The sequence below is a fragment of the Leptidea sinapis genome, chromosome 2, assembly GCF_905404315.1.
Source record: "Leptidea sinapis chromosome 2, ilLepSina1.1, whole genome shotgun sequence".
In the NCBI taxonomy this organism is placed as follows: Eukaryota; Metazoa; Arthropoda; class Insecta; order Lepidoptera; family Pieridae; genus Leptidea; species Leptidea sinapis.
The window spans coordinates 26,672,145-26,699,136 of NC_066266.1; the positions used below are offsets into that span (position 1 = coordinate 26,672,145).

The 26,992-nt window shown below is 33.5% G+C and overlaps 1 protein-coding gene across 1 annotated transcript; it reads left to right on the forward strand.

Annotated features, from left to right (window-relative positions):
• Positions 1-12,012: 12,012 nt before the first annotated feature.
• LOC126974233 (zinc finger protein 239-like) lies at positions 12,013-25,759 on the forward strand. Its single transcript, XM_050821696.1, has 2 exons — positions 12,013-12,082; positions 20,208-25,759. Exons 1-2 carry the CDS (start codon positions 12,013-12,015, stop codon positions 21,242-21,244), a joined length of 1,107 nt encoding a protein of 368 aa, XP_050677653.1. The 3' UTR covers positions 21,245-25,759.
• The last annotated feature ends 1,233 nt before the right edge of the window (positions 25,760-26,992 follow it).

Below are 26,992 nucleotides of genomic sequence, written 5' to 3' on the forward strand. Positions count from 1 at the left end.
GACAAAACATAATTTTACATAATATACGACATGTACGTGACGTTGTTGCACGCGATCAGCGTCGGGCTTCAGTGATTCAAAGAGAGACAAAAGACATATAATAGTTGTACGGGTGCCAATCTGTGACGTTGCTGCAGTGACGCTCTATCAGGCCTCAATTCATACGTAATACTTTATTTATAACTCTCGATACCTTATGCGATCCTGGTACATATACTTCATCGAACTTACTGCGGTTTCTAGTGTGTACTTACTTGAATTAGGTTCTTACCAGATAGTACTACACTTCCAGTATGGTTGTTTGCATATACATACACATATAGTATCTAATATTATAAATAGGAAAGATATGATTGTTTGTTTGTTTGTTTGTTTGTTTGTTTGCATTGAATAGGCTCCAAAACTACTTAACCGAATTGAAAAATTATATCACTGTTGGGGAGCTACACTATCTCTGGATGACATAGGCTATATTATATTTTCAAAAAGTTAGTGATTCTTACTCAAACTCCAATATGTAACACAAAGATACTAAACTTAACTAAAATATTCTATACATCGCGTACGCTGCATAAAGTATTGCTGAGAGAATAAAATTAAAATAATGTACTACGACTTGTAGAACACATCATTATTTCCAAAAAGTGTCGCGACAGCATAATATGTTATAAGTGTTCTTAAGGAGAGCTGGTGTGGGACGCGACTTGTGTCGACACTCTGGCTCCTTCTCGTGTTCAAGTTACGTCAGTTGGTGCTGGGGCTGCTGCTTCGACTGCCGAAGACGGCAAGCGTCGTAAATATGTTGATCTCAGTGAGTCATACATCTTTGTGCCGTTTGGTGTCGAGACACTTGATCCGTGGGGACCTGAGGCGCGGAAAATGTTTAAAATACTATCTTCGCGCCTCAATAACTGGCTACTGGAAACCCAAGCGATGGCAGCTATCTCGGTCAACGGATCAGCCTTGCTATCCAACGCGGAAATGCTGCCAGTATTCTTGGTACGTTTCAAAGTAATGATAGTTTTAATTTTATGAAGTCATAGTATTGTAAATATAGTTATAAGTGTTCTTTCATGTTAAAAATTTAATTGAAAAGTGTCTACTACGGGCTCAGAACTGTATGTACGCGGACGAAGTCGTGGTGGATCAGGTAGTATAATATACTATGATATTAAAGATAGTCGTTTCCAGAGTAGGGTCTAGATAGATATCAATGTACATGTATGTAGGTCAAAGGTTTTCATAATTTCACCCCTTTCATTGAGAGTCATGGTTGACAGTTTTTTTGTGAGGTAGTATTGAAGGGATATGCGACGTACGGGCCCTGTTTGTTAGTATTATATATATATATATCTAATGTGTTGACGCCAGATTTACTATCGTAGACCACTTTACCTTTTCGGCCGTTCCCAATATTCTTTCTATCTCTTACTTGAGATAATAATCGTAACTATCGTTGACTTTTCTGTCCCAATAAACTTATCGACGGTAACTCATCTTATTCGTACACGCTGTCTGTCAATGGGACGACGATAGACGCTTACCTACCAGCGATAGAAGTTTGTATGGAAATTTCAATTAACGCGTCCCAATATAAGGCGATAAGAATGACTTATCGGGTACATTGGGACAGCTTCAGATTATTGACAGCTAATTACTGACAGTAGAAGGTAGTAATTTATCTCTATTTGTAGTAAGACGTATTATTATATATTATGTTATATAAAGCCATAAATATCTACTTTAATACTATAAAATAGAAAACACTTTAAAAGCAACAAAAAAACACCCCTTCAATTAATAATATTAATGACAATCTTAAAATACTAAATTAAATAAGATAAGTAAAAAAAATTAACTAATATCTCATGTCGCGGTGTTTGTAGTTAAATTCCTCCGAGACAGCTTGACCGATTCTCCTGAAATTTTAAGTGCATATTGGGTAGGTCTGAGAACCGAACAATTTTTTATCCCCCTAAATGTTAATGGTAGTCCACCACTAAATTTTTGTTTTTAATTTTTAGCAATCGAATATAATGAATATTGTAGTACGATAAATTTTATGTACGTTATATTTGGTAGTTCTGAGAATTAGTCGTCATCTATATTTTATACCCCAAATTTTTTTTTTATTACTTTTTATGGCAATGCAGCGTTTGCTGGGTCAGCTATTTGAAATATAAAAATGAACTGTGCGGCACATGTTTCACTGCTAAAAGTTGCTGACCAGTACATTGTTATGTAAGTGCAGAAGACAACAACACAACACCGGTTTTCAGCAGCTCAACGTGACACTTGGAGTTGACAGTTGCTGTAGTCTTCTAAGAGAAGATATCCAAATCTTTCTTTTCTGTTCTTCGCAAACACTCAGTGTCAGTCAACGAAATATGAAATACAATATACATACAAACATCCATAACATATAATGCTTGTGAATATCGGGATTCGAACCCGGGAACCATACCTTATAGCAGGCCCATTAACGACAAGGCTATGAGGTTTTCAATATTATATTAACTATATTGGACCCAAAAACTCTCTCTCTCTTTTTAAATAATTTAATACAATAAAATTTCAAGTTTATTGAGCCCTATTCTACAACGCAATAATAGTATGAATATCCATTCCCCGGCTGTATTTCCGCTTAATTATATATACCATCATCATCATCAGACGGTCGACGTCCACTGCTGGACAAAGGCCATCCCCAAAGATTTCCACGACGATCGGTCCTGCGCTGCCCTCATCCAACGTATTCAGGCGATCTTGACCAGATCGTTTGTCCATCTTGTTGGGGGTCTACCAACACTGCGTCTTCTGATACGTGGTCGCCATTCGAGGACTTTACTGCCCCAATCTGTACATCGAACTATGTGCCCTGCCCACTGCCACTTCAGTTTCGCAATCATTTGGACTATGTCGGTTACTTTGGTTCTGACCTCATTTCTGATTCGATCTCGCAGGGATACTCCGAGCATAGCCCTCTCCATTGCCCTCTGCCCATATACACCATAGGATACAATATTTATAACACTCTGAAATATAATAAAGTTAGTAAGCGAGCCGGGTATAGTGAACTCTTACAACGGTTTCCTTATCTTCTTGACCGTGTGCCTTGTGTCGTTCGTTTATCAATGTAGGTACCTAGCATACAATATTGCAACTGTAGGTATACTTTGTACTAGGATGGCATGCGTTATATGGAGATGACTGTGAGAGTGAGAAGTAAACTAGAGTAGGATGGATAGACTAATATGATATATTATTATTATAATGATGCATAGGGATGTTTGTTTCCTAATCATGAATGATAAATGTATTTATGTAAGTTTAAGTAAGCACTTATATTGTGTAAAGTATATCATTTAGGTAATGCCTACCTTAATGAGAACCTTATTAATATAATATAACTTAAAATTGGGTAATTTAGATCCATTATTCTATAAGTACTAAACAAAATTTATATTTTACATCCAACCAGTAAGTTTTAGTGCAAAATTGACATGTCGAGAGTAAATCATAACTTCAATCTCTTCGTGTTGTGTGTGCGATACCATAATATTATATTATTAAAGTAGGTACTTGTATCTACATTGCCTACCTCGTTAAGAACCTTTATAAATATAGTGTTAAACTTAGTTCATTTGGTTCCGTTATTCTATAACCAAACTTCTAACTACGACTAGTTAGATCTACAGTGCCTACCTTGCTAGAAAACGAATGCACGCCCCTGCTTGTAGTAGATAGTTCATAGTAGAAACTGTGCATAGTTTGGGGCAAGATTATTTACTAAATATATCAATAATAACATTAAACTGTACATCTGTTATGATTGATATCACAAGGCAAAAATAATAGGAAGTATTATGTTAAAATAAGAGCCCCTAAAGGGCAATATCAAATGAATAATCTGAATGAATATAGGTAGCGTATGAACAAACGCTAGTTTATTGTGTTTATTGTTGAAGTATAACTTCTTTAGGCGTGACTTGGAGGTAACTCAGAATAATTTTCTGACGGAAGTAACGTTAGTAGATACTCATAAAGGTGCTAACATAATATGAGAGAGAGGGAGAACTGGATCAATAACATGACACCTAGAACTGCGCTGACTGAATTCGAAAGTGCGCAGTGTTTAATATGGACACAGTTCATCGTAGCCAGAGTTGTGAATTGAAGTGAAATAAACAGGTTTATGTTCTGGGTCTGCCTGGACTTCTAAACTGGGTTCGCAGTAAGTATGTAAGTTAGTAAGATCTTTACTTGTTGACAAGGATAATACATTATAAATAATTTAAATACATTTTAGCTCTCCACGTCGTGCCCGTTATTGAGCATACAAATATTTGACACATAGAAATTATAATCAAATCACAATAATTATCAATCAAACCAAATTGAATACAGCGTTAAATAAAGTTAAATTAAATTAAACGCATCATGAATTTAAAAATAAGAGTAACCATATCATTATCACGAAAAATTATTATAAATGTCATAGTTAAATACAAAATTATGTTCATAATATGTAGGTACTAAATAGGTATATATTTATCAATGTTACTTCAAAGATTCAAAGTCATTTTCTATTTAAAATTCACTGATCTTATAATAACATTTATGTGCTAAATATATTTTAACTTTATGTTTAAATTCCCTTTTAGGCCAGCTTCTCACATTATTATTATTATTTATTTATTTCTTATTAACAAATTACATATTATAGCTAACACAATTATTATACATACATAAACTCATTTGAGTTTTACCATGTACAATAAGGTCGTCGGAAGACATATTATATTATTTAAATTTAAAGTTTAATACTTAATTAAGTAACTACTTAAATTAAATTACTTATTTTTAAAGAAAAATTAAACAACTTAAAACTACAAACAATATTCATTATACAGAAGAAAAACAAAACAAAACAAAGGCATAAACATTTAGGTGCTAAGAAATTTTATGAACAACATTACAAACTAAATAACTTACAAATACCCTCAATATTAACACTAAAAGTATTGTTGCTTTATCTACAGAGTGATTATTTTATTTACAAACAATAGAACACTGCAAGAAGGATGAGGAGAGTGAAAATATTTTTTTTTTATTTCTTTATTAATTAATTACATGTACTGGTAATTTATTATAAATATGTTGTTTCTGATTATAATATTTTGTAAGGCGATTTCAGAGTGAAAAGTGTGTTCAATTTCATATTTTTTCATTCATTGATTTTACAGAGTAGTAATCACATTGAACCACAGATTTGAAGAATGATCCCTGAGGAAGACCTGCTAACCTGATTCAAGTAAAGCGTAAAAAGTAACTGAATTTAGACAAGTATAATTATTGCATTCAGCAATCTAGCTTCCTAATTTCAGAAGTAAGGATGGTTTCTGAATGACTGAATCATTTAGAAGCCTAATCAGAAACGCATTTAAGAAAATGTAATCGCATTTAGTTACTGATTTCAGTCGCTAGTGGCTCTTTGTGCGGGGATGACGTATGTTAGTTTTATGTTCCCGAATAATAATAATAATAGCCCAAACAAGTTTCAGAGATAGTTATTGTCAGCAGGGCTTGGGATATTCAAGAAATGAAATTTAAATCTTGGTATGAATATCCTGTTGCAAGAAATCTCAACGTTACAACAAAATTTTCTTTTGCACTAATACTGTCTCGTAGGAGTAGTAGTATCTTGCTTTTGAATAAACGGTGTCACAAGATTTAAATACCTATATGTCTAAACATCTGGAATCCATTTGTAGATCATTTCTGAAGTCTGCTGATTGTAAAACACCTATTCTCTTTGTTATGTTTGCTAACTTTCACCCATGATTTTCATTTTCTGTTTTCAACTGAGCCAACGGCCAGGTCTAGGCAAAGGCCAATTTTTTGGTGCCTGGACAACACTGGAGCCATCCTCGTACTTATACGACACGTTTGAATTCGTCGCGCTTTAAGTGGTGACTGATTCAATAACTAAATTTAGTATAGTGTGATCAGAAGCTTCTAATGTGTTTCTAAATTTGCTAATAACCGCATTAGGTACCATAACTATCTTGGGAAATTTACAATATAGATATAAAAAATGTCCGTCAATAAATAAACAAATTATAGAACATATTTAGTCGCTATAGCTCATGACCTAGCTACAATTAGTTATGCTTTGCTCTTGTTAAAACAATCACTAAATGAACACTATCACAGCACTATAGCACAGTATCATCACTTACTGCTTTTATAACATAACAAAAGATGAAATAATTTAATAGTTTTGTAAATCAGTAGAGCAGTAAGTGGTTGTTACTGCTCTACTAGCTACGTATTAATGATCAAAATATTCGGTCATTTCGCTTCAAGTAGCGCGGTTGAGTGATGGTCGTCTGATTTTATTTTATTTATGCCTTTTCGAGACGCGATAAGGTGAGTAATTATTGTTTATTTTAAATATTGTAAGGAATCCTTTTATTTAATATGCTTTGTTATGTGAAATAAACAACTTACTTAAATGGAAAATAAAGCTAATTACTAATCCGTTTTGAATAATAATACTTTATATTTGTACCGTTTATACCCAAAAAAATGTAACGATAAATTCACTCATGATGCGGTTGGAAGATACACGATAATTATTTGAACCTTGGTTGGGAAGCACAAGGAGTAATGATAAAGAACCTTACATCCGAAGTCAAGGAAGGTTCAATCAAGAAAAAATGTCAATGAAAGCAACACTTATAAGCGCAATAAAACGTACAATTTTTTTTTTCTGACATCTGATAATGAGAAAATCGAAGTGTGTATAACGTTTTTTCTGACCACGTTAGGATATAATAAAAAAAATGACAAAAGGTAATTCAAAATATTAGAAAAGATATATCTGATCAATAAGATAAGAGGGGCAAACATAACATTAGACAAAAAATAAACACAGTAAGTAAATTTAGAAACCACGTTCTTCAGTATAAACCAGTCATATCACACTATCGAAGAGAACATGCTCCGAGAAGAAGGTATTTGTCGAGCGATGTGACTCTTAAGATTATCTACGAGGATTTCAAAGCCAAGTATCCAGACCATAAAATTTCATACGAATTTGTTACAAAACAAATGAATATTTCATTTGTAACTCTTTCTAACTAAGAATGCGAAATTTGTACAGGGTATAAAATGCATAAAGAAGAAACTAAGCACAGTGAGGAAGATATATGTTCAGATTGTGTAAACTGCAATGCCTATCTGAAACATAACGAAAGATACATTAACAGCAGAGAGGAATATCAAAATGATGTGAAAAACCAGGAAAGTAATGAAGAACTAGAATTACTTATTTTTCAGCGGATCTTTAAAAGGTAGTGCTGCTTTAACGTATAGATATATTCAAAATTGTCTTGTTTACCACTCGTGTTATATGCTTCAACGAGAGCTTTGTGCCTAGCAAATTCACAGATAAACAGAAAACGGTCGCTGTTTTGTGGAATGAAGTGATATCGGGACGAAAATAAGAAGATATTGCCTCTGCCATGTGTCAGCCGATATCATCATTTGGTTAAAAAATCTCTACAAAAGCAAAGGAAGGTTTATGATTTTAATGATTATGTCAATTGTGTCGCAACTTGTACGAAAAATGTAACTGTTAAAAAAATGAATGTCACCGACTTAAATAATCATCTCAGCATAGGCTCCGTAATACTCAGCCCAGGGTATACTTGAAAGACATAGTTGCTGTACAAGTTATCAGAGGGAGTTTAGATATTCATTACAAGATTAACCAACCATAAAGATGAAACATTCCGATCATTAAGCTTTTTACAGGTGAAAGTTCTTAAATTAAAAGAAATACCTTGTTTACCTAGAAATACCTCTTTCAATAATTCTGTGGTCAGGTCACAGAATTATTGAAAGAGGAATTGCTGACGTAAGGAAAAAGCAGATAATTCAAAACTTGTGTCCGTTAATGCCTGTTAATCGTAGATTTTTTTGGGAAAATTTGTTTGTAAATAATGTTGAAAACTTGGCAATCGAGGAAGAAGAAGTCGGAGAAAATGAAACACAGTAACTTATAAAGTGATGAATAATATTTTTAATAACGATATTTTTATTTTCCCTACTATTTACAGACATACTGCTTAAGAAATTCTGAAAAGACCTTACTTATAATACTCTAAAAAGCAGTAACGTTCTTTACTCCATAGTGAAATGGTCAAAATATAATTAAAAATCTAAGGTAAAGGGCAGTATAATGCTTCTTTACTGCCGTTTTAAGTAGTAATTTAAATTTATTATTTTGGATTCTTTAAGCAATATAGCAGTATGAAATAATACTAAGCAAGAGTGCAGTATCTATGGCAGTTACTGCCCTCTTACCTAAATATTGATTAAAATAAGTTAAGGATATGGTAATGAAGACACGATTTGTGATGTTTTAGAATAACCCTATTAAAAATGTTAAAACAATGTATTTCTTCTGTAAAGAACACATTTTTTCCTTTCTTTTGACATGTATAACATAAAAATCGAGTGTATAATTTTGTCACAAACGCTTAAATTGTGACAAATACTTTGCGCGCTGTTTTCTCGTAACCGCCTTTTCTGACTTACTGCTCTCTCGATTACCAAGGCAGAATTGTAGTGCCGCTCAGAATTTTTGTTTTTTTTTGATAATCCTGAGCGGCACTGCATTGTAATGGGCATGGCGTATCAATTACCATCAGCTAAACGTCCTGCTCGTCTCGTCCCTTATTATCATAAAAAAATATAAAAGTTCAAGAAATTGTAAGAAACTAAATATTATGCAATTATTGTTTGCTTATAAATCGAGGGCATGACTCCTTTCACGACTTTTCTCTAAGACTCGTAGTTTCTGACTTGGCCATCACCGCCCTTCTCAAAAAACCACCCTGTATATATATATACATAAGAAATTTATGTTTGTTTCCAAGTCATGAATACTTATTATATTATGTGTATCGTATTTAATACTAGCAATGCCTCGTGGTTTCACGTGCATACGGATCTCGTGGAAGTGGAAAGTCTACTAAGTGGAACTATAGATTTATTTTTGTTGAAAAAAAAAGTTTTTTTATAAGTATCGCACCGGATCGCACTGTTTATTTTTTAACGCGGAGTAATTCCTGGATTTATGGTCACGTGGGGTTCCAAGTTTACGCAACACGCCTTACGCCAGCAAAAAGCCTTTTTGCTGCGAGTTTTCACGTTGCATTAGCGCCCTTTTCGTGCTGGAGAGGTGGAAATAAAATTGCCTCCAGAAACTTCAGTATTGACTCGAAAATGTTTTGGTCTGCTCAAGTCTCTGGAGTACGTTTTAATCATGAAGTTGAAAATCTTAATTATTTTTACTGACGCTAAAAGTGCCCTCCAATCCTTTCCTTTTAGCAGTAACAGTAATAATCATCCAGTCATTATTGCATGTAGTGATTTATTGTATCAAAGTCACACAGTTTCCTTTGCTTGGATTCCGGGGCACTCAGGAATCTTTGGCAATACCATGGCCGATAGCCTTGCCAAAGCTGCGGTCAATGAGGCTGGGCCATGCATGCATTCCCTTGCATTTGGCAAGGCTTAACCTTTTGCCTAGTGATATATGTGAGTGTGGCAATGACGTTGGGGATTTTAGTCATATTTTCTTTGCCTGTCCTTGACATGACCGTTCCGCTTTTATTTCCTCGCTTTTACCCATTAAATTCCTTTTCCTACTTTAATTTCTGTCCTTTTATCTAATATAAATATCTAATATAAATAATTCTATACACATGTATAGAATTTTAGCTAGATTAATTTTTTATAACAATATAAAATTAAAACTATTTATTTACTAAATTTACCTGATCCTTTTCCAAGTTCCGTTACCAATAACACACTTCCTAACCTTTTTGCAAGGCAGACGCACAAACCCTGCAGGCCAATAAATGGGGGAAAAAAAAGAAAAAAGACATTGATTTGATTGCTGAAGCTTCGATTTGAGTTTTGAAATTAGAATATTAACGCTAATTATTTACTTTATCAAGAATTCGAGAAATACATAAACGTGAGTAGAATCATAAAAATAAGTTGAATTACGGTGTATTAAAATATTCAGTATTGAGTATTCAGTTTAAACATTCGCAGACCAACAATGATATTTAAAGGTATACTACACCAAGGTATTTTAAGACACTTATCTATTTATTCAATATTATTTTCCTTCTTCAGTTACTTGTCACGGAGCAGTTAACAATTAACATTATTACAAGTCGAAGTTGCCCTAAAACTTGTTTTGTATGGGAACCAAATCTAATATCCCCATAATTATTCGCTAAAAATTATAAATGCTACTTTTGAGAAGAGCTTTGTGTTCAAAATTGTTTATTACAACTGGTGTTTGTAGATATAATAAACTCATATCTGGTAAAGACATTTGTTCGAATAATTATGTAATTCATGCACTAAGCAACAAGTTCGACCACTCAATGCTGGAGAGAATGCTGTTACCAAATTCCTATACACATAGTGCTATATAGCTGCTAAATAGATGTTACATTTGTATACAATTGATACCACTTTCTGGACACAAAAAAATATGTTTTGACAATTTTAACAATTGTGATATACCTGTGCCAAAATTTCAATACCTAGTTCATTGAAATATGGCCGGTCACTCCTTGATAAGTTAACATGTCATGTCCATGTTGTACTCTGCTGACTAATTGAGAAGCTTATAAAGAGCTAAAAATATTAAACACTACGATTAGTGTTACATGAATGGAAAATATTCTTAAATCAGTCAATATTTTTTTTGTGTAATTTCATAATTAGCATCCAATAAAAACAAGTGTGTCTTACATAATCTTTCCTCATCTGCTTTTTCAGAATAATCTAATCTAAGTTTCTTTGGGGCTGTTCAACTTAGGCATTCACTTAAACACATTATTTCAATATAGAAATATGGAAATTGAACAGTTTATTGAAGACACAGAACAGGATTTGCCAGGTAATTTATATGTCAAATTTAGAGATAGAGTACTGTTAATATACGTTTTAAAGTAAGTGTATATTGCATAATAATTTAATGAACACAAATAAAACTTAATCATTTTATATTCGATTTTCATGATTTATACCAGATAAAAAAAAGTTATGCCATATATCCCAATGACTTAAAGATCGGTATAGTAAGACCTATCCACAAAAAGGGCAGTCAACAAGTATATTATGACAACTGTAGACCTATTACGATACTCCCAATAATAGATAAAATTGTAGAGAAATATATCTGTAATGAATTCATGTTTTTTTTAAATCACATCTTGAACAGTACACAGTATGGCTTTCAACCACAAAAAAATAAAACACAATTACTTAGTGCATTCATGGATAAAATCTACAAAAAACTAGATAACAAAAAACATGTAATGGTTCTATTTGTAGACTACAGCAGCAATTTTGACACTGAGGCGTCATACATTATTAAATTGCCTATAAAACTGGAAAGAAAAAAGGAAATAAGTTGTAAAAATTAATTATACATACAGTGACCTGTCTGTGTCTGAGGGCATAGCTCAGGGCTCGGTAATCAGACCATTACATTTTCTTCCTTAAGTGACTTGCATACCAAACTTAATAGAAAAATATGAAGTATTCCAATTCTCTGACGACACATGTGTACTAGCTTATGTTGGTAATCCTAAAGATGCTATCACTAATCTTCAAATAGACTTTGATAAAATAATTAAATGGTCACTCGATGTGGGATTAGTATTAAAATCCATGGAAACGCCTAATGGAAGTACCCATTTTGTATTGTCCCGTAAACTAGCTATCTCGGATACTGCTTATATTGTATTAATATTATTTAATATATATAGTATAAAATTCTATAACTCTCGCTAAAATTCGACATTCAATGTCATTAAATTTTCGGAACAATAATGTATAGATGTCTTAATTTCAGAATCCATCAATCTGCCCCAGTGTCATCACGGGATTTTTCATCTGAATGAAGACAACATGCAACATGAACCGTTCATTCAACAGGCGGGAAAAGATGAGATAGATGTGGAAGAGCATGAGTTACCAGGTAATGATGATGTAATATATATATATATATATATATATATATATATATATATATATATATATATATAAAACAAACTTGTGTTAGTTACACCATTTATAACTCAAGAACGGCTGGACCATTTTTTCTGTTGTTTGATTTTTTGGATTTCTCTTAGTCCGGAATAGGATAATAAGTAATAAAATATCGAAAAAATCATAAAAAAATATTAAAACATTTATTTTCTCATACATTTTGTATGGATTGACATTTTCATTGAAGTTTTTTGTTAGTTTCACGCTACATGAGTAATAAAATACAAATGACAGGGCATGTCATGTTATTCAAGTTGACTGGTGGGTTCAACGACGATCTTATGCATAGAATGTCATTGGGTGGGTGTGTTTGTTTCGAGTTTCTATTAGCTTATTCAAATTCAAATATTTTTATTCAAAATAGGATTTAAAATCACTTATTGAACGTCAAAAACCTTGTAGAATCCACCCACCCATTCAAAAGAGACTGCCTCAGACCTGAGAAGAATGGGCGCAAGAAACTCAGCGGGCTTTTTTTTTAATATAAAATATGGATTACAATGTAATATCGTACAATAAACATATTTTATAATTAAAGAGCCTGAGGGTGTTCGCTTTATGGGAATAAAGCGAACACCCTCAGGTCCGTGATGTCATTAAGAAAATCGTTTATGCTTTAATAACCTTTCCCACACAAACGTTTTTTAACAATTCTTCTAATTTCGTAACACATTTGTTTTGTACATTTTCTGGGATCATATTGTATAAGCATATACATTGCCCAACAAAAGACTTACTAAGTCGACCCAACCGAGTAGTAGGCATAACAAGTTTATGTTTGTTCCTCGTGTTAACATTATGAATGTCACAGTTTCTAGAAAATTCCTTAATGTGCTTATGAACATACAGAACATTATCAAAAATGTATTGAGAAGCAACAGTCAAAATGTTTATTTCTTAAAATTTTTCTCTTAATGATTCTTTAGGACCTAGGTTATAAATCGCGCGAATAGCCCTCTTCTGCAGCACAAAGATAGTATTAATATCGGCCGCACTGCCCCATTACAATATACCACAGGACATAATACTATGAAAATAATCAAAAAGTATCTATGTCAGTTAACCGTCTAATTTTCTTAACCGCATATGCTGCAGAACTAAGCCTATTCGCCAATCCTTCAATATGGGGGCCCCACTGCAATTTGGAATCAACAGTAATGCCAAGAAATACAGTAGATTCCACTGGTTTTACCACCTCTCCGTTTGATAAAATATTCGCATCTACATTTTTGACATTTGGAGCGGTGAATTTAATATATTTGGTTTTATGACTATTTAACAATAAGTTATTGGCGCTAAACCAGTACACGATGTCAGATAGAGCATTGTTTACTTCGTCATATAAAACTTGAATTCGTTTCACTTTGAATATAAGTGAAGTGTCACCCGCAAACAATACCACCTTGTGTTTTTTTCTACAAGTGCACTACATTGTGCCATCTTTCCCGACACAGACGTAATGCAACAAGAAATTGCAGATAAAAAACACCGCGTTAGTGTGGGCTCGACGTTGTGTTTCTGAATCACAAGAGCAAAGCGAGGCAGCCAGTAAACCTCAGAGATCAACAACTAGATAATTTTCGACGCACAAGAAGAAATTTGTGAAGTACTGATTTGAATCGAGCAGTGTTTCGATACGATTGCAGTACTGATTACCGCTTGCATACTAACGTTCATATTGGGTCAATGGACGTTGTTTGCAAGTACTTTCCGCAGAAACGCCAGTATTGTGCTGCCTTAGTATGAAACTACCGAATCACGACATTTTCGAGCAAACACTCAAAAATACAATGTTTGTTTCCAAATGTCCCCATTTGGGGCAAACATTATCTAATCACGACGATTTAATCCGACATTCAGGGTAATAATTTATTTATATTCTTACACACAATACAGTAGAAGAATAACATACCTACAATACTTATTCCTATGTATTATGTATGCTAATTCTAAAAATAAGTGTTTACAAATCAGTAATACGGACTTTGCTTTTGATTTTGTAGTTAGACGACCAAGGACTACTACTTAGATCTACTTCATACCCTTTGGCAATGGAATAATTCCTTCTCATAAAAATCAAATAGTTATCCCATTACACATACCTGGCAAAATCCATCTGAAGCTTCCAGTTTTTTTATGGAAGAGTACGAACGAGAGAGAGAGTTTAATATATATAGTATCAAATTCTATAACTCTCGCTAAAATTCGACATTCAATGTCATTCTATCTTCGTAACAATAATTTATAGATGTCTTCATTTCAGAATCCATCAATCTGCCCGAGTGTCATCATGATCTTTTACATCTGAACGAAGACAGCATGCAACATGATCCGTTCATTAAACAGGAGTGTAATGATGAGATAGATGTGGAAGAGCATGAGTTACCAGGTAATGATGTTGTAATATATTATACAGCTGTTGTTGCCTCATAGACCCACTCGGTAATAGTACAGGTACACACCGAGAACTATATAATTCTATAAATATACCGAAAAATTTTATTCTTGTATTTAAACTCAAACTCCCCCAAAAAGGTCCCCCTTGGGGGGCCTATCAACACTGCGTCTTCCGGTACGTGGTCGCCATTCGAGGACTTTACTGCGCCAACGGCCATCAGTCCGTCGAACTATATGCCCTGCCCACTGCCGCTTCAGTTTCGCAATCATTTGGACTATGTCGGTTACTTTAGTTCTCCTACGGATCTCCTCATTTCTGATTCGATCTCTCAGGGATCTCGGAGTGAGTTTAATTAATTCTCAAATTTCTATGCTGTATCTGACTTTTTAAATTTGTGATTGTCTTTTTTATAATCTTGTGTTTAACTGTGACTACATATTATGTATAATTTGTGTAGATGTTAATATGATGTAACAATGAAATATTATGTGCTGTAACGTTAGAATATTATTATTATATAATGATGTGGAGCCGATGTTATTTGCATGCCCTTTTTGGCTAATGTGTTGATTCGTACAGGATTGTTTTCTTAACTTTTATACACACATTATGCAAATAAAGAATTATTATTATTATAAAACAAAGTTCTTCGCCGCGTCTGTCTGACTGTCTGTTCGCGATAAACTCAAAAACTACTTCACCGATTTTCATACTGTTTTTACTAATATGGATAGCGTGGTTGTCGAGGAAGGTTTTAGAATTCAGTTTATTAAGTTTTTCTATACATGAATGAGCTTCCTTGTGCGGTGTTTCCGGGACGATACGACATGGGTACCTTCAAAAAAAGCGCGTACACCTTCCTTAAAGGCCGGCAACGCTCCTGTGATTCCTCTGGTGTTGTAAGAGATTGTGGGCGGCGGTGATCACTTAACAACAGGTGATCCGTACGCTCGTTTGTCCTCCTATTCCATTAAAAAAAAACATGTATATAACGATATTTGTGTTGGATAAAGTAAGGCACCTGGGAGCTTTCAACGAAATGTCGAATGGGTGGTAGATTCTGACGTTCAATAAATTAAAATCCTACTTTGAATACAAATAATTGAATTTGATTTTGTAAATAACACATAATATATTGCTTAACTCATTTTTAGGTTGGTCCGCAGACTGGCGACTGGATAAACAATCAAACAATATATTGAGAGAGATTGAAGGATGTTAATTATCAACGTGATGGTAAGATTATATTTTAATATTATGTATAGTTTTATAAACTACCAAGTTTGACTGACTCTTGTTGAGGTATTAAGACCTCAAGTCACCAATTCCTCTTCTACTCGGAGTAGGCGAATGGTTATACCGTTTGCTCGCTCGCCAGAGACTTGTGTAGATCTTCTTTTATATTCATAGATATTTAATAAGTGTGAACCCACCCACGCGAATGCCCATTTATTGTAAAGTTAAAGTTAGCAGTAGCAAAAAATAGATATTGATTTTACGAATCAACTTTGCTAGCACTATTCTAAAATTAAAATATAACGCTATTCTAGTAAATAAGTTCGAATGTTTGGAAATTCCAAGTAAGGATAGTATTAAACAGCTTGAGTTTGAAATTCGGGTCACCTGGTGCTAAGTGTTCACCGCAGCCCACATTCTCTTGCAACACCAGAGGAATCACAGAAGCGTTGCCGGCCTGTAACGAAAGGTGTACGCGCTTTTTTTGAAGGTACCCATGTCGTATTGTCCTAGAAACAACGTACAAGGAAGTTCTTCCACGTGGTTAACGCGCAAACTTGAGTCTTCTGGGGGTGCAATTGGGCAAGGTTCAATTTACCCCATTCCGCGACCTTCTCAAGAGAGGACACGACTGCATAGCAATGTATGTTGGAGGTGTCCAACATATCAGTGATATACAGAAGAAACAGTGTGAGGGATAGCACCCAGCCTTGGGGCACTCGAGCATTAACCGTCGATAACGACCTAGTTGCTAAAATCGTAAGCAAGAAGTGTAGATAACACCACAAGGGACTAGCCTTGGACCGTTCTTCTTCCTTATCTACATAAATGATCTTCCTAACCATATAGAAATAAAACAAGGTAGTATTGTCTGCAGATGGCACTTCACTGATATTCAAAGTGTTTGGTGAAGTTAACTATATACTATCTGACATCGTGTACTGGCTTAGCGCTAATAACCTTATGTTAAATAGCAACAAAACGAAATGTATAAAATTTACCTTATCAAATAACAACAATGTAGATGCTAGTGTGTTGTTAAACGGAGAGGTGATAAAACTGGTTTAATTTGCTTTATTTCTTGGCATTACTCTTGATCCCAATTTACAATGGGGCCAACATATTGAAGGACTGGTTATCTTAATTCTACGGCTTACGCGGCTAAAATTATTAGACAATTAACTGACATAGATACGGCGCGACACGTTCGCTTTATTTATTTTCATAGTATTATGTCCTATGGTATATCCTATCAGTGAATACTGCCGTTATCAATAATATTTTTGTATTGCACAAGAGGACTAGCCGCGCTATTTATAATATAGGTCCTCAACAATGACGTTCTATACATATATACAATGCACCTCATACAAATCAAAGCCGAAATATGGCACACGCCACAATTGAGACCATAATAACTTTTCTATACATTTCTGCGTTTGCTCCAGGTGTTTTAAATATTATTATTTCAATTTCAGCTGCGTATTTTGGATTTAGAACCCGATTTGGACAAGGACATCAGTGGAGTAGCAGTAACGATCTATTTAAGCCCACACGAAAAAGAGGGTTACTATAAGTTTTACGTTCGTCAGTCTGTCTCTATTTTCCTGATCAAGATCTGTTCAGTCGGAGGTTTTTTACGTTTTTAATCAAAAATCACACTCATATTATAAAGGGGAAAGTTTGTATGTTTATTTATTGGCTTGTGATTTATTTGTTAGTTCGTTACGTTCAAAGGCTTTTGGATTTAATAACTTAAGATAACATTTAATGAGAGAAACTAATACTCAAATATAATACTGAATAATAATATACTTATTTAAATGTTAAGTTCCTTGAATTAAATAAAATTTGTCTTTCAGACTTACATATCTTTTCAGGGTATTTTTTTTGGTATATGAAGTATAAGCGGAAATCATAATATAATAGTATGACAGCTTTTGTCACATTTTAAATATGGTATAATCCAAAAAACTTAAATCCTTTCGTGGTAAAATATAAATATGCCTATTTCCTTTGTAAATTACTTTACATCACTCTCTTGCTACCAACTAGCGCCAATTCTCTCTCATTATCTCGTGTACGGGAAAGCTGAAAAATATTATCTTTTATATATTTGCGATGTAAATATGTATCAATTATCTCCAAGTCACTACACTTCCGTGATAACGTGTAAAAAGCTCTAGTACAAAATTGTTCACGTTCTTGTAAGCCGCTCACATTTCACGAAATACAATGCAATACAGGTGATAAACCTTACTTATGCAGTGTGTGTGGTAAGAGTTACTGTAAATCTGGTACTTTGAAGAGACATAAAAGCATACATACCGGTGATAATTATACCTTACTTATGCAGTGTTTGTGTTAAGAGTTTCTGTAAATCTAGTACTTTAAAAACTTTGTAAAACACATAAAGGATTACATACAGGTGATAAACCTTACTTATGCAGTGTTTGTGTTAAGAGATTCTGTAAATCTAGTACTTTGAAGGGACATAAAATAATACATAATGGTGATAAACCATACTCATGCAATGTTTGCGGTAAGAGTTTCAAACAAGCTTCAAATTTGAAAACATATAAAGGAATACATACACATGGTAAACCATACTTATGCAGTGTTTGTGGTGAGCGTTTTCGTAAATCTCGTACTTTGAAGAGTCATAAAAGACTTCATTCTGGTGATAATACTTACGTATGCAGTGTTTATGGTAAGAGTTTTAATCATTCTACTCCTTAGGAGTACCATAAAAGAATAAATACTGGTGAAAAACCTGATGCATGCAATGTTTGCGGTAAGAGTTTCAATGTAGCTTGTACTTTGAAGAGACAAAAAGGAATACATACAGGTGATAAATCTTACTCTTGTGATGTTTATGGTGAGACTTTCAAACGATCTGATAATTTGAAAACACATAAAAGAATACATACCAGTGACAAACCATACTCATGCAATGTTTGTGGTAAGAGTTTCAAACAAGCTTCTACTTTGAAAACACATAAAGGAATACTTACAGATGATAAACCTTACTTATGCTGTGTTTTTGGTCAGAGTTTCTGTAAATCTGGTACTTTGTAGAGACATAAAAGAATACATACCGTTGATTAACCTTACTTATGCAGTGTTTGTGTTAAGAGATTCTGTAAATCTAGTACTTTGAAGAGACATAAAATAATACATACTGGTGATAAACCATACTCATGCAATGTTTGTTGTAAGAGTTTCAATCAATCTGGTAATTCGAAAACACACAAAGGAATGCATACAGGTGATAAACCATACTCATGCAATGTTTGTGGTAAGAGTTTCAAACAAGCTTCTATTTTGAAAACACATAAAGGAATACCTACAGATGATAAACCTAACTTATGCTGTGTTTGTGGTCAGAGTTTCTGTGAATCTGGTACTTTGAAGAGACATAAAAGAATACATACTGGTGATAAACCATATTCATGCAATGTTTGTGGTAAGAGTTTCAATCAATCTGGTAATTTGAAAACACACAAAGGAATGCATACAGGTGATAAACCATACTCATGCAATGTTTGTGGTTAGAGTTTCAAACAAGCTTCTATTTTGAAAACACATAAAGGAATACTTACAGATGATAAACCTTACTTATGCTGTGTTTGTGGTCAGAGTTTCTGTGAATCTGGTACTTTGAAGAGACATAAAATAATACATAGTGGTGATAAACCATACTTATGCAATGTTTGTGGTAAGAGTTTCAATCAATCTGCTAATTTGAAAACACACAAAGGAATGCATACAGGTGATAAACCATACTCATGCTATGTTTGTGGTAACAGTTTCAAACAAGCTTCTATTTTGAAAACACATAAAGGAATACTTACAGATGATAAACCTTACTTATGCTGTGTTTGTGGTCAGAGTTTCTGTGAATCTGGTACTTTGAAGAGACATAAAAGAATACATACCGATGATAAACCTTACTTTTGCAATGTTTGCGGTAAAAGTTTCAAAAAAGCTTCTACTTTGAAGAGACAAGAAGGAATACATACGGGTGATAAATCTTACTCTTGTGATGTTTGTGGTGATAGTTTCAAACGATCTGATAATTTGAAGAACCATAAAGTAAAACATACCAGTGACAAACCATACTCAAGCAATGTTTGTGGTCAGAGTTTCAAACATTTTGGTACCTTCAAGATACATAAAGACTACAGACAGGTGACAAACCTTACTTATGCAATGTTTGTGGTAAGAGTTTCAAACAAGCTTTTACTTTGAAAACACATAAAGGAATACGTACAGGTGATAAATCTTACTTATGCAGTGTTTTCGGCAAGAGTTCCTGTGAATCTGGTACTTTAAAGAGACATAAATTAATACATACCGGTGATAAACCATACTCATGCAATGATTGCGGTAAGAGTTTCAAACAAGCTTTTACTTTGAAAACAGATAAAGGAATACATACAGGTGAATAACCTTACTTATGCAGTGTTTGTGGTAAGAGTTATCTGTAAATCTAGTACTTTGAAGAGACATAAAATAATACATACTGGTGATAAACCATACTCGTGCAATGTTTGCGGTAAGAGTTTCAAACAAGCTTCTAGTTTGAAAACACATAAAGGAATACATACAGGTGATAAACCTTACTTATGCAGTGTTTTCGGTAAGAGTTTCTGTGAATCTGGTACTTTAAAGAGACATAAATTAATACATACTGGTGATAAACCATACTCATGCAATGATTGCGGTAAGAGTTTCAAACAAGCTTTTACTTTGAAAACACATAAAGGAATACTTACAGATGATAAACCTTACTTATGCTGTGTTTGTGGTCAGAGTTTCTGTGAATCTGGTACTTTGAAGAGACATAAAATAATACTTACTGGTGATAAGCCATTCTCATGCAATGTTTGCGGTAAGAGTTTCAAACAATCTTCTACTTTGAAAACACATAAAGGAATACATACAGGTGATAAACCATACTCATGCAATGTTTGTGATAAGAGTTTCAAACTTTGTAGTACCTTCAAGATACATAAAAGACTACATACGTGTGTTAAACCTTACGTATGCAATGTTTGTGGTAAGATTTTCAAACATTCTGGTACCTTCAAGATACATAATAGACTACATACTGGTGATAAACCTTACGTATTCAATGTTTTTGGTAAGAGTTTAAAACAAGATTTTACTTTGAAAACACATAAAGGAATACATGCAGGTGATAAACCTTACTTATGCAGTGTTTGTGGTAAGAGTTTCTGTAAATCTAGTACTTTGAAGAAACATAAAATAATACTTACTGGTGATAAACCATACTCATGCAAAGTTTGCGGTAAGAGTTTCAAACAAGCTTCTACTTTGAAAACACATACAGGAATACATACAGGGGATAACCCATACTCATGCAATGTTTGTGGTAAGAGTTTCAAACTTCAGGTACCTTCAAGATACATTAAAGACTACATACTGATGTAAAACCTTACGTATGCAATGTTTGTGGTAAGAGTTTCAAACAAGCTTTTACTTTGAAAACACATCTGGTGATAAACCTTACTTATGCAGTGTTTGTGTTAAGAGGTTCTGTAAGTCTAGTACTTTGCAGAGACATAAAATAATAGATAGTGGTGATAAACCATACTCATGCAATGTTTGTGGTAGGAGTTTCAAACATACTGGTACCTTTTAGATTCATAAAAGACTACATACTGGTGATAAACCTTACGTATGCAATGTTTGTGGTAAGAGATTAAAACAAGCTTTTACTTTGAAAACACATAAAGGAATACTTACAGATGTCAAACCTTACTTATGCTGTGTTTGTGGTCAGAGTTTCTGTGAATCTGGTACTTTGAAGAGACATAAAAGAATACATACCGGTGATAAACCTTACTTTTGCAATGCTTGCGGTAAGTGTTTCAATGAAGCTTCTACTTTGAAGAGACAAGAAGGAATACATACGGGTGATAAATCTTACTCTTGTGATGTTTGTCGTTATAGTTTCAAACGATCTGATAATTTGAAGAACCATACAGTAAAACATACCAGTGACAAACCATACTCATGCAATGTTTGTGGTCAGAGTTTCAAACATTTTGGTACCTTCAAGATACATAAAGACTACAGACAGGTGATAAACCTTACTTATACAATGTTTGTGGTAAGAGTTTAAACCAAGCTTTTACTTTGAAAACACATAAAGGAATACATGCAGGTGAATAACCTTACTTATGCAGTGTTTGTGGTAAGAGTTTTCTGTAAATCTAGTACTTTGAAGAGACATAAATTAATACATACTGGTGATAAACCATACTCATGCAATGTTTGCGGTAAGAGTTTCAAACAAGCTTCTACTTTGAAAACACATAAAGGAATACATACAGGTGATAAACCTTACTTATGCTGTGTTTGTGGTCAGAGTTTCTGTGAATCTGGTACTTTGAAGAGACATAAAAGAATACATACCGGTGATAAACCTTACTTTTGCAATGTTTGCGGTAAGAGTTTCAAAGAAGCTTCTACTTTGAAGAGACAAGAAGGAATACATACGGGTGATAAATCTTACTATTGTGATGTTTGTGGTGAGAGTTTAAAGCGATCTGATAATTTGAAGAACCATTAAATAAAACATACTAGTGACAAACCATACTCATGCAATGTTTGTGGTCAGAGTTTCAAACATTTTGGTACCTTCAAGATACATAAAGACTACAGGCAGGTGATAAACCTTACTTATGCAATGTTTGTGGTAAGAGTTTAAAACAAGCTTTTACTTTGAAAACAGATAAAGGAATACATACAGATGATAAACCTTACTTATGCTGTGTTTGTGGTCAGAGTTTCTGTGAATCTGGTACTTTGAAGAGACATAAAATAATACGTACTGGTGATAAGCCATTCTCATGCAATGTTAGCGGTAAGAGTTTCAAACAATCTTCTACTTTGAAAACACATAAAGGAATACATACAGGTGATAAACCTTACTTATGCAGTGTTTTCGGTAAGAGTTTCTGTGAATCTGGTACTTTAAAGAGACATAAATTAATACATACTGGTGATAAACCATACTCATGCAATGATTGCGGTAAGAGTTTCAAACAAGCTTTTACTTTGAAAACACATAAAGGAATACTTACAGATGATAAACCTTACTTATGCTGTGTTTGTGGTCAGAGTTTCTGTGAATCTGGTACTTTGAAGAGACATAAAATAATACGTACTGGTGATAAGCCATTCTCATGCAATGTTAGCGGTAAGAGTTTCAAACAATCTTCTACTTTGAAAACACATAAAGGAATACATACAGGTGATAAACCATACTCATGCAATGTTTGTGATAAGAGTTTCAAACTTTGTAGTACCTTCAAGATACATAAAAGACTACATACTGGTGTTAAACCTTACGTATGCAATGTTTGTGGTAAGATTTTCAAACATTCTGGTACCTTCAAGATACATAATAGACTACATACTGGTGATAAACCTTACGTATTCAATGTTTTTGGTAAGAGTTTAAAACAAGATTTTACTTTGAAAACACATAAACGAATACATGCAGGTGATAAACCTTACTTATGCAGTGTTTGTGGTAAGAGTTTCTGTAAATCTAGTACTTTGAAGAAACATAAAATAATACTTACTGGTGATAAACCATACTCATGCAAAGTTTGCGGTAAGAGTTTCAAACAAGCTTCTACTTTGAAAACACATACAGGAATACATACAGGGGATAACCCATACTCATGCAATGTTCGTGGTAAGAGTTTCAAACTTCAGGTACCTTCAAGATACATTAAAGACTACATACTGATGTAAAACCTTACGTATGCAATGTTTGTGGTAAGAGTTTCAAACAAGTTTTTACTTTGAAAACACATAAAGGAACACATCTGGTGATAAACCTTACTTATGCAGTGTTTGTGTTAAGAGGTTCTGTAAGTCTAGTACTTTGCAGAGACATAAAATAATAGATAGTGGTGATAAACCATACTCATGCAATGTTGGTGGTAGGAGTTTCAAACATACTGGTACCTTTTAGATTCATAAAAGACTACATACTGGTGATAAACCTTACGTATGCAATGTTTGTGGTAAGAGATTAAAACAAGCTTTTACTTTGAAAACACATAAAGGAATACATACAGGTGATAAACCTTACTTATGCTGTGTTTGTGGTCAGAGTTTCTGTGAATCTTGTACTTTGAAGAGACATAAAAGAATACATACCGGTGATAAACCTTACTTTTGCATTGTTTGCGGTAAGAGTTTCAAAGATGGTTCTACTTTGAAGAGACAAGAAGGAATACATACGGGTGATAAATCTTACTCTTGTGATGTTTGTGGTGAGAGTTTCAAACTATCTGATAATTTGAAGAACCATTAAATAAAACATACCAGTGACAAACCATACTCATGCAATGTTTGTGGTAAGAGTTTCAAACATTCTGGTACCTTCAAGATACATGAAAGACTACATACTGGTGTTAAACCTTACGTATGCAATGTTTGTGGTAAGAGTTTCAAACATTCTGGTACCTTCAAGATACATAATAGACTATATACTGGTGATAAACCTTACGTATGCAATGTTTGTGGTAAGAGTTTAGACCAAGCTTTTACTTTGAAAACACATAAAGGAATACATGCAGATTATCACCTGATAAACCTTACTTATGCAGTGTTTGTGGTAAGAGTTTCTGTAAATCTAGTACTTTGAAGAGACATAAAATTATACATACTGGTGATAAAACTTACTTATGCTATGTTTGTGGTAAGAGTTTCAGTCATTCAGGGATTTGCGTTATCTACATGGATCTATATTTGTGGTAAAAACATTACAAGGTAAAAATTTATAGATACAAACAAAATTAACGAAAACAGTGCAAAAAATAAATCAATTTCTCCTTTCGTTAAAATTAGCATCGCAAGCGCGGATACACCGCACAAGCAGCTCATTACACAGCTTTGTAGTAGGTACGTGGAAGAACATTTGTTGCAGGGAAACGATGTTCAAAACCTTTCTGATTTTTTGGGGTGAAGAAATTTAATTTTTTTACAAGTGCACAACACCTTAGCTTAGAAAATATATTTGTTCATATATTATTTGTTTTAAATCAATTGTGCTTCTATGAGAATTAAACTCAATGTAGTAGTTCAAATATTAATTGAATATCTTATAAGCTACATTAATATCAGATTTGAGTATTGTATTATCTATTGGTAGAGATAAGTCATTGTTTCTGGTTTGATATTGTTTGATATTTTATTATAATATGTTGATGGACTTTGCAGTTAAGCATACCTATTTTTACACATATTCATTAAAATCTACACTATTTCATTCACATTTCTTCAAACAATACAATATGTTCAGGTATCCCTACTATTATATATTCCTACTGTGACACAATTATAAAACATGAACATGTTATTTTCTTTGTAGGTTTTAGTCTTTGTAGGTTTTAGTTTTAAATGCATATTTATGGAACTGCGGTGTGGAATTAATAACCGACTTCAAATAGAGGAGGATCTCAATTCCGTTATTTTTTATGTTTGTTACCTCATAACTTTCGACTGGAGAACCCCATGTGTGGTCACATTGCAATTTGGTCCAGATCTGACAATGGCATCCAGGAGAAAACCATAAAAACCTTACTTAACTTTGCATTATGTTCGCGACAAATTGTATAACTCAATATTACGCCAATTTCAAGGGTAGTTTGATGAGAGTTTTGTTGTGATTATGGGATCCATGACAAAGTAACGGAACTCTTCAATTCTTAGAAGCAAATTAACTTATCAATAAATTAATTATCTTTTATATTCTATTTGTGAGCATTTTACACGGTTGATTGTTGTGGCTTATATAAGCTAGAGTGCTAAGTTCGAGTATTCATTAGGTAGTTGTGACTTTTGTATTGTAATAGTGATAATATTAATTGTAAGTGGAAAATGTCAAGTAATAAAAGTCCAATTACAGATATTACCATTTTATTATGAGTTTAAATTACCAACCCTTTCTTCAAAAAATATTAGTAAAATAGAATAGAATAATAATTTATTAATAACACCACACAATTATTATATAACAAGCCAGAATGAGTAATAAATTCTAAGAACTAAGAAATAAAACCAATTAAGTAACACAATTTATAACTAAAAAGTAGGTACCTACTGTGTAGACATATGTACCAGTCCGGAAACTACCTACAAACGTTCGAAATGACACACTAAGCAGTTTTCGCGGTCAATACGAGTCGAGTGTCACGATATTTGTTTCCGCGATCTTTTTAAAAATGCCAGCGTATTGCGTGGTATACGGCCATTTGAACTCGGCTCCATCAAAACTCCAGTTTTCGTTTTTTAAACTATAAAGTAGTATAGTATATAATAATTATTATCTTATAGTAGAATTATATTATTATTAAAATTAGTAGGTATTCGAATTATAAGTCCGTGAGATCAACTTAATTAAATTCGTTAACATAATTCAAAATTTACACTAAGATGGCGGCTGCAATATTTATTATCATTTTTTTATGAGTGTAGTTTAATGATTTTCGTGAGTGTTGAAACCAATACCGGCTAGTGCTGCCAAAATGAAAATTCAAGATTGCGGCTGCTAAAAATTATCAAGTTTTTCGTCACGCGTGTCGTTTTCATGGTTTTCGAGGGTGCTGAAATAGATAGTGGTGTCAGAATGTAAATCCAAGATGGTGGCTGCATGAAATTGACAATTTTTGCATCGTGGGTGTCATTTTCATGGTTTTTGAGTGTGCTCAAATTGATAGTGCCGAAATAGATAGTGATGTCAAAATGTTTATCCAATATGGCGGCCGCATGAAATTGACAATTTTATCGTCATGGGTGTCGTTTTCATAGTTTTTGAGGATGTTGAAACTGATAGTGCTGTCAAAATGTAAATCCAAGTTGGAGCTACATAAAATTATCAACTTTTTTATCATGGGTGTTGTTTTCATGATTCTCGAGGGTATTAAAGCCGATAATGCTGGGCTTAAATGAAACGAAGACTGAAACAAAATTGTGTGTTTGTCGGCTAACACACAACTCCCGAAAATCTAAAAAATTATACCCATACTGATTTTATTGAAAATTTCACATCTGCCATCTTGGATCTTGATCGTGTCTTATTTGTAATTCTACTCCCGAAAATCTCGACACTCCTGAAAATCTCGAAAATAATAGCCAATTGGATTGAAGGATTAA